The sequence below is a fragment of the Balaenoptera musculus genome, chromosome 7, assembly GCF_009873245.2.
Source record: "Balaenoptera musculus isolate JJ_BM4_2016_0621 chromosome 7, mBalMus1.pri.v3, whole genome shotgun sequence".
Taxonomy (NCBI): domain Eukaryota; kingdom Metazoa; phylum Chordata; class Mammalia; order Artiodactyla; family Balaenopteridae; genus Balaenoptera; species Balaenoptera musculus.
Window position 1 is genome coordinate 108,471,536 of NC_045791.1, and position 15,419 is coordinate 108,486,954.

The 15,419-nt window shown below is 51.7% G+C and overlaps 2 protein-coding genes across 6 annotated transcripts in view; one reads left to right on the forward strand and one right to left on the reverse strand.

The window, feature by feature from the left end:
* AGAP1 (ArfGAP with GTPase domain, ankyrin repeat and PH domain 1) overlaps positions 1 to 15,419 on the forward strand; it is a 549,508-nt gene that overhangs the window by 134,923 nt on the left and 399,166 nt on the right. The gene's annotated exons all lie outside the window — the stretch shown is intronic.
* On the reverse strand, positions 11,304 to 11,804 carry LOC118897870 (60S ribosomal protein L21-like). The gene has a single exon (XM_036857341.1). The coding sequence runs from the start codon at positions 11,784 to 11,786 to the stop codon at positions 11,304 to 11,306; it is 483 nt and encodes a 160-aa protein (XP_036713236.1). The 5' UTR covers positions 11,787 to 11,804.

Here is a 15,419-nt window from a genome sequence, read left to right on the forward strand (position 1 = left end):
TGTCCTGAGGTTGATGGAGATGAAATCAGTTAGAAGCACTTCCGCTCTTCATTTAGATCAGGAGCTGGCTTCTCTTATCATTTACGCTGGAGTGCCTTTTACATCAAAGTAGTGGCTTTTTAATTTCTAGCTCGAGTTAATATATGGAGTTGCCGAGGCAGTAGAATTCAGTAAATCAAACTCGATGACCATGTTGGTGGACAATCAGAAAAATGTGTTTTTGATTGGAGCGTGAGCTTTGGATGGAAAAGATGAAAGTAAGCATTGATCAGACCTAGGAGGAGCGAAGAGGGTGTGAGGGAGCCCCTTGCTGCGCTGGGAGCTGGGTGGGTTTGTGGGTTTATTCATTCACTCCCCTCCCGGCATCTCCTTATCACCCCTCCCCCACTCCCTCCATCCGTTATGTGTTAGTTGTTCTCCGTGGCAGTTCTAGGCACTGGGGACACAGCAGAGAAGAAAGGACATAAAACTGGATGCTTGTGCTACGGCTTGCATAACTTCTGAGGTCCGGGGGATTCTTGTAAATGAGATTACCCTCCCCCTACCACCCTGCTGTTCTGAAGAATACCTGGCAAACAGGGCACGGAAAATTCAATGTGATAAAAAGTACTCGTTTTCAGAGTAGAAAACAAAAATGTGGTTTCTGCAAATTACAGACCTGTGAGTTTAGCTTCAACTGCGGCTAAAAGTCTAGAAAGACTTATCAAGGAATGTTCTGTGGGAAGAGCTAGGCTGCTCAGAAGAACCCCAGCCTCTGACTGTTGGCAGCCTCAAGACCAGCCAATAATAGCGACAAGATGGGCTGCCACTCTGTGGGCAGTGCCAACCGGGAGGGAGATCTGGTACCATCGAGAAAACTATGCTCTGATGTCTGCATAGCAGTATTCTTGAAAATCTTTTTTGATGTACTCTGATCTCCATTTTGACACGTTACGGAAAACATACTTGCACTGAATGTTCCAGACAAGTGGCTGTTCCTCATGTTTAAAGAGCCCATGCAAATGAACATGAAAATTCCTGTAGGTAAATGAACGAAACCCAGTTAATCTGAGGTGCCATTGTTTGAGCAAACAAGCGAAGATTAGAACCAGTGGTGACAGTGACACAGAGGTATCCATTCCTGTGGCCGTGTTGTGGGGATGGGCTGGACGGTGGCCCGAAGAAGCCTGTCTGTCGGTGGGTAGGGGGCGGGCAACACTGAGGCCCCCATATAATGACGGGGCAGTCGAAATAATTTGCCCTTTCTAGAAAGCAGTTTGGAAATGTGAATGGATAAATGGTTTGTACACTTTGACCCAGGAATTATGCTTCTAGGAATCTAAGCTAAGGAAATTACGAGATTTTCACAACAATTGATGGAGTAATTTGTATTTCTACCCTGTCGTGTTCCAAAAAGGATATAAGGTAGCCTACTTTATAGTAGGATGGAAGGGGTAAGGCAAGTACCATCGATGAAAATGTCTTCTCTTGATGCAAATTAGCCTTACATTACACAAAGTGTCTTCTAGTAGGAAATGCTTAGGGTTTGGGGCACCTTTTTGGTTTTTGAACTCAGTTTTGTAATGGTTATTTAACTGAGGGAGAAATACAGGATGACGCCAGCCGTAGATCATACCAGAGGGGTCGGCTTGCCTTCATTTGAAGACACACGTGGACTGGGCAGGAGACTAGCTGACAGCCTTTCCGAAGACGTAGGGAAGGATGCTGCAAGTGTGTCCCTCTGGAGCAGGCCACCCGACCCCGGGTGGCTGGGCCTGGCTTCCAGGTTTATCAGGGGACCCCACCGAGGCCACCTGGTCGCGCTCCAGCCAGCCTCTGTCCATCACCCACCGAGGTTCTGCCCACCCACCTGCTGGGTTCCTACGTCTTGAGACTCTTCTCCTACCCTCTCCCTGTGGGTTCACTCACCCTTGAGGAACTGCCCTAAGCAAATTCCCTGGTCACTTGTCTGTGGGGTGACGACACTGATTACACCTTAAGGGGACAGCTGGAGGAGGGCTATGCATGTGAACACAGGAGATTTCAAAACTTTATTGCACAGACATTGCTGCAACCTCGGGGAAGAGGGCTCAGCGCTGTAGGTAAACAAAAGTGTAAAAGATAGCAATACCTGTTCTTCCAGTGATCAGCAAGGGTGGGAAAGCAGCACAGCACCGGGAAGGAAAAGGGCCTGGCTTTGTAGTCAGCTGACCTCGCCAGGAATCCCTTAACCGTCCTCTCTCCTTAGCTGTGTGGCCTGGGGCAAGTCCTTTACCTCCCAAAGCCTGTTTCCTCCTCTTGAAGGGAGGAAATGGTACCCAGCCATTGTGCAGGGGCCCCCTCTTGCTTTGCTACATACAGCATAGTGGCGTAGGTTCACTGCTCTCTTCTGCCTGATTTGTGCCAACTTTGTTTATTATTGGATGGATTAAGTAGTAAAGGGGAAACAGTCAGGATTTAAAGGTGGTCGGCTTGAGGAGAGAGATATAAAGATAGATTTTAAAAGTCATTGTCTTGCTCAGAGCATAAACAAAATTGTTGAAAGCCAGCCCCAGTCCAAGTTTAACCATTAAAAATAGCCTTTCTTATTAAAAGCAATACATGTCAAGTTTAGAAAATACAGATAAAGAACCAGAAGAAACATCTTACCGGTACTGAGAGGAGATTATAATCAGTGTTCTCCAGCTGCTTATTTCAGTCTGGCCTGTGATGAGGTGATAAAAGGCAGCGGAGGGATTTTATTCATAACTCTGTATTTCATGTAACCTGGGCTCTTTTTTTCCTGGCCTCTTTGTAGCCGGTGGAATGGTTGTCAGGAACCTCCATTCATTCTTCTTTGCCCAGTAATGTGTTCATTGCGGTGGTATTTCCTGAACAGCTGGGGCTGCTTAACTATGTAACAACAATAGCAAGATGAAGGAAACAGACTTTCCAATGGAATATTTTGATATATGACAGATCGAAAAAGGGCACAGTATTCTGCATCACGGATACTGCTGATTGAATGATGACCAGAGAAAATCTAATGGGCCCAGCATCACTGTCCGAAGGTAGAGACCAGGGTAAAGAGTGGTCCACCCCGTCCAAGGTCATCCACAGACGTCCGTGTACGGGTTTAGTGGAGATGAAGTGATCCCAGGACAGTGACACATTTCAAGTGACAGGAACTAGGTATTGGCAGTCAGTAGTCCCCCTTGGCCAGTCCTAAAGTTGACGTGCTCCAGTCCTAACCCGCAGGACTTTTTAAAGACTGTCTCTTCTCATCCCACGTGACAGCGCTTGACGATAATTTCATCTGAAAAGGCTCCATCATGGGTCTCTGCTTTATTTTCACGAAGGCAAATAGTCTCAAGAAAATGAGAATAAAAATATCCAACGTATTCTATCAGATTCTCTGAGTTGCTTCTCATGGCTCTATCTGGGCCAAATTTAAACATTATAAGGAGTAAGCAGTGCGGGTTTTCAATCTTTAGATTGTGTCTTTGTCACTATGATTTGCATTCATATAGGAAACCCAGCAAACTTGGAAAGAAAATGACTTTCTGATTGAATCATATTCAAACAAGCTCTTTCATGAATAAAAAATATTAATTACTGTACCCAGAGTGATCCCCAGGTTGTTTTTGTTTGTTTGTTTGTTTTTTGAGTTGTGTGATAACAGAAACATTTGTGCATTCCACCCAAGGTCGGCATAGATTTAAAAGCAGACATACGCTTTGAAAATTAATTCATGCTGGAATTGAGAACGTGGAATTAATTAGGTTTCCAGAAGCATCCCAGGCTCACCTCACTTTACTTTTGATCCTCATGCCTTTATTTCACCAGTGTTACACTCCCTACCCTCAACTTCCAAAGTGAAAGCGGATGGAGAGAGCAGACCCTGCTGAGTGCTTTTATCTGATCAACTAATAACAAAGTGTTTCTCAAGCCAGGCTGTGTGTGAGCCGCACCCTGAGTGGAGCAGTTACCTTGGAGAGAAGCAGGTGGCTCGCCACCCTCTTGCTCTGTGGGTCGCCTTGGAGCAGAATTCCTTACTTTGTGGGAAGTAATCTAACTTAACCATATATATATATTTTTTTTTCCCAGAAAGCATGATTTATTCATGTTTGAATATGTTCAGTGGAGATTTCCAGCCTCCTTTTTATCCCCCCAGTGAGACTCTGTCCTGCGTGCTGTGGGCGAACCTCTGTTGGATCAGAGGGGGCAGTGCAGAGGAAGGCAAGGCAATTGGGGCTCTGAGCCTTCCAGTAAGTAACTCGCAGGGCTGCACAGGCTCAGTCAGACAAGGGAAGAAAGCGTCTTGTCCGGGAAGGCCGTCCACTGCATGTCCCCTTCCCTGTGAGGACACAGGAGTCGTCCTTTGCCGCCAGACCACAGCCCATTCCCACTGGCCTGGGGGTAGGTCATGCCTGCTGCTGGGGACAGCAGGCGGGAGAGAATATTGCTTTCGTTTATCCTGGTGCCTCACTACCACTGCGGAGGCTCGGGTTTGAACGTGACACCCCTTTTTGGCCGGACAGTCCTCGTGCACCTGTTCTTAGGGCTACTTTAAAAAAAAGAAAGAACTGACTTTTAAGCCTAAAATCTTGCTTTATGCCTAGTGAACAACGCAGTCTGAACATAAGAGCTACAAAGGAGAAGGAGAAGCATTGCATTCCGCTCTGTGCCAGGGGTCTTTAGTTGAAACTGCTGACCATACGCATGGGTTTTGGTTTAATATCGGAGCAAGACACGCCTGGTTTTAAATGAATCCAGTAACGTCCATGACAAGGTAGAAACGAGAGTCAAGACTGATCCCAGCCCACACGTGTGCTGTGAATTTTCCTAGTTTCCCCGAGAGGATGGCAGTGAGCCTGGGGGGGTGAGACTCGGCTTCCTCCGGAAAAAGCTGAGTTTCTCTCTGTCCTGAGTTTCACCAACTAGTGACTGTTACTCCCGTTGGGGCCTGGGGAGCTTGGGAGCTGAGCTGAGCCTGGCAGCACCTTGTTGATGTCGGGCTCGCTTTGAGTTTTTGCTGCGAAAAATGCCTTTTGTAAATCCAAATGGGACTATTAGATATTGAATGCACCCCTTCCTTTAAGAATCGTTGTTGTTTTTGGTTAAACCATGATGCCATCTCGATGATGCCATGAGCTGTGAAGCCCTAACCTCCAGTACCTCAAAATATGACTGTATTTGGAGACAGGGCCTTTAAAGAGGTTATTAAGTTAAAATAAGGGCACTAAGATGGACCCTAATCTAATAAGACTGGTGTCCTATATTATAAGAGGAGATTAGGACACAGACAGGCACAGAGGGAAGCCGATGTGGAGACACAGGGAGAAAACACCACCTACAAGCCACGGAGGGGGAACTCAACCCTGCCGACACCTTGACTTTAGACTTTTACCCTCCAGAGCTGCGAGAAAACACGATCTCTGCGGTTCAAACCCCCGAGTCTGTGATACTTTGTGACGGCAGCCCAAGCAGACAAGAGCAGTGATGTTTCAAACGCCATTATGAACGTTAAACTGTTGGTCTTGGTCATCAAGGTCATTAAAACCTTGGTAGCCAATTAATCATTTATGGACATTTTCCTTTACACTTTTAGCCCTTTTGGAAAGCATTTCTGCTTCTCTGTGCACACCGTTTTCTGTTAGCAAAATAAATCTCTTCTGTTACTAGAAATGACGAGATTTTGCTTTAGAAATAACGCTGCTAATATAACCCTTGGAGGAGCTGAGTTGACAAAACCACAAAAGGTCTGGATCCCCTGGGGGATGGGCAGTTTTCCTGATGCCCACGCGGTGGTCCTGATCTAATTGTATCCGGAGTGTGTCTGATGCTAAGAATTTATGGCTTCGTAAGTGAGTACATCCTCTTTAGGGAAGGGAGCACTGCAATTGACAGACTTCCTTGCTGCCTTCCGGGGTCGAGGTCAGGGGTCAGGGGCCGGGACGAGGGGTGAGAGGGCCCTGGGGGCACACAGGGTGGGGGGCAGGGAGCAGGTTTCAGGGGGGGCCCGGAGGGGGCTCCCCAGGAGGAGGCGGGCTCAGCAGGTAGACTGGGCAGTGGGTTAGTGATTTGGGGCCATTAGGTTTTCCTGGGAGGGTTGCCCTGGAGTCTGGCTGGAGGCTGAAGCCCTCTCAAAGCCTGTACGGGGAAGGGGAGGGAGCCTAGGGCTTTGCTCAGCCCTGAGGGAGGGATTTGGGGATAATCTTCACCCCTGGACGGGTACCTTGTCCCTAGAGATTCAAGTGAAATGGGCGCCTGTTTTACCCCAGGCTGCCTTGAACTCTCAGTTTCCCATCGCGTGGAGCTGGGTGAGGGGCGTGTCGCGTGTGTGTGTGTGTGTGTGTGTGTGTGTGTGTGTGTGTGTGTGTGTGTCACTCCCTCTGCCTTCCTGCTTCCGAAGTCTGTTACCTCTTCACCCCACACCACCCGCAGCAAGATGAAGTTCCCTGACCCTCTCCCGCGACGCGCTCTCACCCTGTTTCCCCACCCTCACTTCCAGTGCAGCCTCCCTCTGTGGGCTCGGCCTCACCCCTTGGGTGCAGTCGTCGGTGCTTTGGGGAGGGGGTGGGGCAGGGCACACCTGGAATGAGATCCAGGGCACCTTTTCAACCTCTCTGCGAGTTACTTTCCAAGTCTGTAAAACTAGGGCTAATAACAGTGCCTGCCTCATCGGGGCGTTGGGGGAATAAAACGGATGAACTGTGTCAAAGCGTCTGTGAAGGGCCTCTGGCTGAGCCTGGCCGTGGCCTGCCCTCCTCCAGCCTTGGCCTTGGTCACATCGGGAAGAGGGGCCCAGGGCTGCTCTGGCTGAGCCTGAAGGCCCCGTGAGGGGAGGCCGGGGCTGCAGGAGGGTGATGGGGAGCGGGCTCCTTGGGGGTCTGGGCGGAAGTGCTAGAAGGGCTGGCTTGGGGGTGGGCCTGCCTGCCCTGCCTGCCCTGCTGGTGGCCTGGTATCTTCGAAGCCTCAAAGGCTAAACCTCTGGTAGGACGGAGCCGCACACACTAGGCTTTGGTACTGGGAATCTTCGATCGATGTAAAATAGCTTTTTACACCTTGTCTGGAAGGGAGCGGGTAAACTGGAAGCGTGTTGCATGCGTGGCTTACAAAGAATGGCCACACCACGACCCTTCATTCTTGGCCACGAGTGAGACCCGCCCCTGGCCTGGCCGCAGGAAGTGGGCCAGGCCCCTGCACGACAGCCTGGGGGAGGTGGTGTGGGCAGGCTGCAGGCCCAGGTTCATCCCTTTGCTTGATGACAGCCTGTGAACGCTGGCAAGTTCCAGAGGAGTGGTGTGTGCCGGTGGTTTTCGTGGATGGCCATCCCAAGTATTAAATTTCCTTGGGTGTGAACTTACAATTCCATAGAGCAGTGAGTCTTCCTGAGAAATAGGCCTTTTGCATGAACATTCTGCTGCCTAGGTCACCGTTTTTTGCGCCCAGAGATTTCCAGTGACAGCTGTCGCTTCTCTGGAGATTCTCAGACGGTTTGGGTGCAGCGAGGTGGTATTTGCAGCGTGGCCATCCCTGTGGGTCCTCCACAGCTCCTGACGGCTTCCCTGAATGTGCCATTTGAAAAGTGAGGAAAACCATTATTTTGAGAACTTCTGAAGTGCTAGGGGCTCAGAGCCTTTGGATCCTTGCATTACCTCCGGGGGAGGTCCCATTAGTAGCCTCCCTTTAAAGAGTTCTAAGTTATTTCAGGTGTTGTATTTCTTCGAGGGTGTTCTAAGCACCTGGCTCAATAGCCTGCATTTCCTTCTATCTCTGGAAAGGCCCGGTGCTCGGCAGGTAGCCCCTGTATGCTGAATCCCCGCTGACCACCCCCATCCCGGGATGGCTGGGGACCTCTGGGCGAATCCCCACCCGCCTCCTTTTGCATAGTGGGTGTGGCCCAGGCCCGAGGGGTGGGCAGGGACGGAGCAGCCCCACCAGGGGATCCCTCCAAGGAAGGCCTTCTCGAGGCTCCAGACTGTCTGCCCTGTGACCAGCACTCCCCTCCCTAAAATGAAGCTTCTGCTGGGGGGGGTACTCCCCGCAGGCAGTCAGGCTCTGGGAACTCGCCACCACCCCCCCATCATGTTTGCCTGTTTTCCACCAAGGGAGGGGCACCTTTTCTCAGGGGGCAGCCACCCAAGATCAGCTGCAGCTGAGGCTTTCTGTGGCCAGGGGAAGAAATGAATCACCATCTTCGCCGAGTCTTTCCCTAACCGCTGGAGACTTTGTAGATAAACTCAGAGGGGGTTGGGTGGCCGTGCGGTGTAGCGGTATAAACTGGGGCATCCCAGAGGGGGGGCGGGGCCAGCAAGTCAGCTGACCTCTGCCGTTATCTGTAACATGACCGACCAAGGCACTACCCCTCCCCTCCGGGACTCAGCTTGGATCAGCCACCTGGGTTGATCGAGTGAACCATTAGGCAGCATTTCTTAAGCAGAACGCTGATAAGGGCTGGGGTTTAGAGATAAAGTTGGTGGCCCCATGTCAAGAACCCTGATCTTCTGGGGGAGGTGGTTATGTAAATGGCAAATGGCAGGTCAGAGCAGGGGGATCGATACCCAGAAGGGGTGTGCACAGGTGTGTGTGGCGGGGAGGCCACACACAGACACCTGAGCCCGGGCTCCAGTGATGAGAGGAGTTAGCTGATCCTGCAGCCCCAGCAGGAGGCAGTGGTGAGACTGGGTGGGGAGGTGAGTCAGGACTAGGAAGCAGTTTGATGGGTTACAGGGAAGACTCTTGGGATGCAGACGACACACGTTAGCTCTAAGCACCGGGGCCGGTGCTTCACAGACATCATCGCATTTGGTCGTCTCATCTGCCCCGTGGTTATCACCTTACTGCATAAGTGAGACTGGGTGCAGAGACTCAGGGTCACTTCCCCAAAGTCACACGGGGTTTGCATCATTCTGGCCTTGGAGTCCGGCACCCCGGTGGCTGTATTATACTGCAGGGGTGAGTGGGGGCTGTCTGGGGGCTGGGGCACCAGTGCAGGAGTGGGCATTTTCCTCTGCAGGTGACACGAATCTCTGGGGGTCTGAGCAGAATTGTGCCCTAAAAGTCCGATCACAGCAGAAAGGATGGTTGCCCGAGGGTGGGCTAAGCCGGGCCGTGGGGCAGCCAGGTCCGCCTGCTGTGGGAATCCAGTGGAGGACGAAGAGGATGGGGAAATGGAGGGAGGAAGGAGAGTTGGGAGGACGTTGGCAGAGGCCAAGGGCACGCAGATGGAGGAGAGGCTCTTGTTTCTGTTTCTTATTAAATGGGAGATAATTGAGCATTTTCATGGGCTGGCCTGGCCGAAGGAGAGGACACGATTGTGATGGATGGTACAGGGTCCGTTTGCCAACTCTGAGCGGGAGACGTGGGTGTGGTTGTGAGGCTCGAGAGTGAGGCCGCCCTGAACGCTGGCCTGAAGTCTTCCTAAGAGGGCCTGGTGCCCTGGCGTTCTCAGGGAGGGCGGTCAGCCCGGAAAGTTGGAACGGGGAGGGTGGGTGGGAGCCCAGGGCTGCAGGCTGCTGGCACCTAGCCCTTCCTGCTGTGCGAGCATCTGCAGTGGGCCCGCTGCCTCCACGCTTGAGCTTGCACGAGAGCCTCCTGGAGATGCAGAGGGTTGGGTGGGCGCCATGTGCTGCCGGGCCGTGGACACGTGTGAGGAGCGTCGGTCCAGTGGGGTGGAGTTTGGACGGACCCACCTTTGTGGGGAGCGCAGGAGCAGGGGTCTCTGAGGCCACCAGTGGCTGGCGTAGACAATGAGACGTCTCTCGGCCTTTGCCGGATACAGAAGGATCTGAAGGATTGGGAAGGAGAGGGTTCATTAAAATAACCGCTTTGGTGCAGTTCTGGAAGGAGAGGCTGGCCGGCATGGAGGGCTGTGGGCACAGAACGGCTGAGGATGGTAGGACAGCGCTGGTTCTGGGTGTGGCCGTGGGAGGAGCATCTGGAAGCCAGTGAAGGACAGGCCACTGGGGCTGAGGAGGCAGGTGTGTGTGACCAGGTTCTCCCGGCCGCCCTGGCCGCCTCCCTTGGGGTGGAGTGGCTGTGACAGAGGGACAGGAGAAGAGGGACCCAGGGATGGCGCCTGAACCCCAGCTCTGCACATCACTTGTTGCGGAGCCAACTACTCATGTCTTAGGTGGTTATATGACTTTGTAGTTTAGAGGCTTTTCAGGCTGCCCTAGATCCACCCACAGTGGTGCCCAGAGCTGGCAGGCTAGGCGTCGTGAACCTCCTTTTCCAAATTTGGAAAGTCTTGTGCTGGTTCATTGCCAGGCAGATCACAGAAGTGTTAGCAACACTCCTGGGGGGACAGCGATGACGCTGGGGGGGAGAGTCAGTAAAGATTTTGAGTCCTGTGGATTGTTTGGCCATGGCTGATTTATTTATCCTTCCCCTCCTCGGTCCATCTTTTTTCAAGGAAGGTCCTGGGGTTGGTGGTGAGTTTTGAAAGGAGGCAAGCGTAGGACAACAGCATAACTAGGTAAAGAAGCTCAGAGCTGCCCTAGTTGTCTGGGCTAGAGACCCAGCCTTGCCTTTCCCCTGCGCCCCCCTGCCCTCCCACCTTCCTGCTCCAGGAACCCCTCACCCCTCGCCCCTACTCCTTGTGCACTGGGTGCTGATGACCAGCGTGTGGCAAGCAGATGAGAAGGCACAGATGTTCTGTTCCATCTTACTGTGTCAGAACTCATCCCGGCGAGCCACTCGTCTTCCGTCCCCAGAGCTCTAATGCACGTTGTGACTACCAAGGGGCTGGCTGCTGCCATCAGCCGCCGTGGAGCGTTTGTCCTCCGAGCCTGGGGACCACGGAGCTGGTGACACATTGGCTAACGAAGGCAGGAGGCTGGTCACATGTCTCCCACTGCGGATTTGGGGCAGAGGGGGGGGATTTGGGCTTCAAACAGGCATCTTCACATGCTGTTTTCAGCACTTAGAGAAAAATACATCAAACCTTCAAGTCCCCTGGGCACAGATGAAAGAGTTCCAGATACCTCTGCAGCCAGATCCCACACAGGATGCAGTAGTGATAACTCTTGTTCAAATAGGCTTTTCTTGATGGTGAGCTTTGTAGCAGTGCGGATAATAATTCCCACGGCATTATTTGTGTCCTCGATTCTTAGTTTCACAGAAGTTCTGGCTTTTACGAAATCTTTGGGGTCATGGATCTAAAGACCAGCCTGGTAAACGTCCAGCTGTTGTCACACACACTTAGGTGGCTGCTCTTTGACAGTTCCTGGTGTTTTGTTTTTACTCCAGAGGCTGTTAGGAGGGTCCGTATCAGACTCTTCCCTGTGTTTCGTTTTGGTTTTTTTTACAGTCCAGGTCTTTTATTTTCTTTACACCCATCATGCCGCAAATCCATAGGGAATGGGCTCCAACAGTTCAGGCTCCTTTCCATTGGTTCTCACGAAGTGTGCTTCTCTGGGTGGAGCAGGCTGGCGCTTCAGTTGAACCCAAGTACCTTTCTCTTTGGCTCCCTTCTTTTCCTCATCATTTTCCTTCACCCGTTTCAGGAAGCTGTCTCGGCTCTTAGGGTGCTTAATATGCTCGATATGCACATTCATTCTCTTGGCAAGAATCTTGCCCTTAACTTGTTTGTTTACAGTGATGCCAACAGCATGCTGGGTAACGTTGTAGCCTCTCCCAGTTTTGCCGTGGTAACATTTGTGGAGCATTCCTTTTTGAACAGTGCCCGTTCCCTTGATATCTACAATACCACCTTTCTTGTAGATTCGCAGGTATGTGGCCAAAGGAACCACTCCATGTTTTCTAAAAGGCCTAGAGACCATGTAGCCGGTGCCCCTCCTCTTTCGCTTTGTGTTGGTCATTTTGGCGAATTACTGGAAGATGGCAGTTCCGGCCGAAAGGCTCTTCCCTGGGTTTTGATTGTCGACGATCGGGCAGATGTTATTGTTAGGGGAATCCCTTCTGGTGGATCCTGCGGAGGAAAATGTTACCAGGTCAGCCCGGCCCCTCGGCCCCTCATGCACTCGAAGGCTGGGAGGGTTAGGTAATCTGTAGGAGTTTCTTGGGTTTTCTCCACACAAATTCCAGAGCTTCTTTGCAGCTGTTCAGGGGACAGGTGCAGAGTTGTGTGTTGCCCTTGATTAAATCCTTCTGACTCATCAGCTGAACTGCCACAGAGAGCTGGAGGCCGGGAAAGGGGCGCGTCCTTGCGGGGAGACCCGGCTGCAGCCCAGCGCCCGGCATCGCGGGGGTGATATTAGGTGGGAGCTGCTCTGGTTGTCACTCCATGGGGTGTTGGCATTTGTTTCCATAAAGTGACAGGGAGTAGGCTTGGCTTTCATTCTGTCAGCATCTTAAGTCACTTGTGCCTGACACTTAGCAAGGAAGACCACGAAGATGTTTCTGACACACTCCTGTATTTGGGAGTGAGAATCTACTCATAACTGACAAGGGGCATACTTCTGAAATCAAGACTGCCCCTCACTGGTCTGCTTAAGTGGCTCTGAGGTTTCCTAGGGGCTCCTGTTCCAGCTGTGTGGAGGGCCCTCTCCTCTGCTCCTCCCCTTTGGCCTCAGGCAGGTGGCTTCCTGTGGACTCAGCTGCTGTATCTGTGAAATGGGTCAAATTAAAATCTCTTCCAGCTCTAGCTTGTTGTAATTTAAACAGCGGTTCCCATTTGCAAAGGATGGAGTGATGTCACCCTGAGCTAGTGCAGGAGTGGACTGTGTGACAAAGTACCTCCAGCCCTTGGTCTGTGGCCCGTCAGGCCTGCGCACAAGTCCCTGCAGGGGCTCGTGGCGGGAGCTGAGATCCCACGTGCCCTCAGGTGCTCTGTCCACACCTGGGCAGTGCTGGAAGGCACTCCTGGGTCCAAGCCTCCAAGCATCTTGCTTAGGACATTTTCTGATTAAAAATAATACAACATTGCTTTGGGTTTTAAATAATGAAGGTAGGCAAAACTTCAGTTTTTTCCTTTCCAGCGTTTTAATCACATCCATGATACTTATTCATTTAAACTAACCTTAACTGATGACGTGTCTGTCACAGAATGAGGACCAGTAGTGGCCTCCTCTGGAACTCCTGCTATTCTTCGTATTTTGGGAAGGATTACAGGACGTCATTGCTTCTCTTTTAATAGATTGTCTAGAGCTTTTCATTACTACAAACAGAGGCAGGCAGGACTGGCTGAATTAATAAAATGGTAAAATGAATAGCTGAGAAGATGGGAACCCCTAGTCCCCTTTTCACGTGGGTGTGCCTTTGGACCCGCCCGTGGCATTTTGCCTTCAGGAGACGTTTGCCAGTATCTGCCGACGGGGGGAGGGGTGCCCCTAGCATCTAGTGGGCAGAGGCCAGCGTGCTGCTAACTGAACGTCCTAGGATGCACAGACGGCGCCCCTACCAAGAATGGCCCAGCCCAGAATGCCCAGAGCGCTGCGCTGGACACACCCCGCTCTGGATGAAGGCCAGATACCGCTTCCCTTTCGGAAACCTTTTTTTTTTTGAGTGTTTCAGGTAGAAATAATAATCTTCTGCCTTCCTCTTCCCCGCCTTCTTCTTATCACATGTAACACTTTCTTCTGGTTGGTGGTTATTTGTGACATTTGTCAACCCCCGCTGTCAGAGGTCCACCGACTGTCAGGGTGTGTGTTCCTGATTCACCTTTGACATGAAATCGTCTGCAAGTCAAGTGTGAGCGCCCACGCTGCTGCCCCGCGCAGGTGTGGTGCCGACCGCCAGCATCTTGTAGCGATCACCTGTCACCTGGAATCCGCAGGAGGGTCTCCCAGAGAAACCTCTGCTGGCAGGATACTCAGCTGGACTTGAGCTACCGCTGGGGGTGGGTGCCTGGGTCTCCGGCCCCTCCTCTGCCCCGGCCCACCCGCAGGGGCACCCAGCTGTCTGGCTTCCATGGGGACAAAACTGCCTGATTCTCAGATCTGAGGATGCCTTCGGACGGGCAGTGGATTGAGAAAACCCTTTCTTCTAAGGTCACACCAAGTTCAGTTGTGATCAGTAGTCGCTGACCTGGTTTCCTCACTCTCAAGCCTGGAGTGTGGCTGTCTTGCCTGTTGAGGCTGCACCTTGGTGCTTCCTGTTAAAATGGAAGCGTGTGGAGCACAGGCGCTGCCTTGGGATGTCTGTGCATCTGTACACGTCACACGGTCCCGTCGTTAGGCTGGCAGTGACTGCATTGCTGTCGGTCCTTGAGCAAGAATGCCGGTAAGATGTAGGTGCTCAGAGGCCCCCCTGTGGTCTTTCTTCTGCTGAATGCCCTTGCCCCAGGGACTGAGCACGTGCCTTGTCCTTCTGTGACTCAAGGGCCTCTCACTTGAGTTCCACTTGAACCTGCAGTTTATAAAATGAGGGAAAATGGGGCCCCTAATGAGTTCAGCCCAGGCAGGGTGATTGCAGAAGCTGAGCATCACGGTAGATCTTAGATCAGAAACCCTTCCTCCTGCAAGGATCTGACTCGAGTCTTCTGCCAAAAGGTAAAACATGAAATTGTTAGGAAAACATACATGTCTGTCTTTGCTTCCTGTTTGTATCTGTCAGTCAACCTGCTGCCAGAAAAGAGGCTGTCACGTGCCCCGTGACAGGGGGAGGGATCCTTTGATGGCTCCTGGGATGGGCGTGCAGAGGCCAGGGCACGGTCCACGGGTTGCAGGTTTCTGTTGCCCACAGATGTGGTTCTGCCAGGATCCTGTAAATGTGATGACTGGCTGGCAAGTTCTGTTAGCTGGAAAGTCAGCTTGCGGAACAGATGGCTCTGCTGACTACCAGGGGTTTCCTTTAAACAAGGCTGATCAGCTCTAGGAAAGCTTGCAAAATAGTATTTTCACGCAGGATGTTTAATTTATAGGCAGCTAGAAATGGCCCAGGACAGGAAAGTCGTGGGAGGGTGGCCAAAGGATCTCATAAACTTGGGACGGGGGGAGGGAAGCCAGCTGCCGAGGTGATGAATGGGGGCGTAGGTAGGGCTGGCCCCCTCTCCTGGACCCCCATGTGGTCCTTCCCTTTCTGACATTGGCATCTCTGCAGTGCCAAGGCTTTGCCTGCTTGCCTGCCGGCTGCTCGGTTTTGATGTGGCAGTGAGATCGACTACAGTCTTCCGTTCTTTTTTTTTTTTTTAAAGCCAAAATGGTGATACAGATATACTCCATGGCATGGAAAAATTCAAGAAGTAATGGTCTAGCAGGGCTGCTTTAAAAAGCAACAGGAAGATAAAGCGGTCATGCCCACCTGAACACATATAGTATGATTATTTTTATTTTTCAAAGGCAGGTCTGGCTGTGAGAAAGGATTTCGATTTTGGAGGGGCAGGTTCTGTCCGAGCCTCTCTCTGTCTTCTTTGCATTGGAAGAGCCCATGTATCCAGGGCCGTAGGGAGAGGCCATTCTCCCAGGTTTTTCAGTGCAGACGATCAGGCCTCACACGGAATCGGTACGATTGGTATGGAAAATGGGTGCTACTTGTGAGGCAGAAAGCACTGA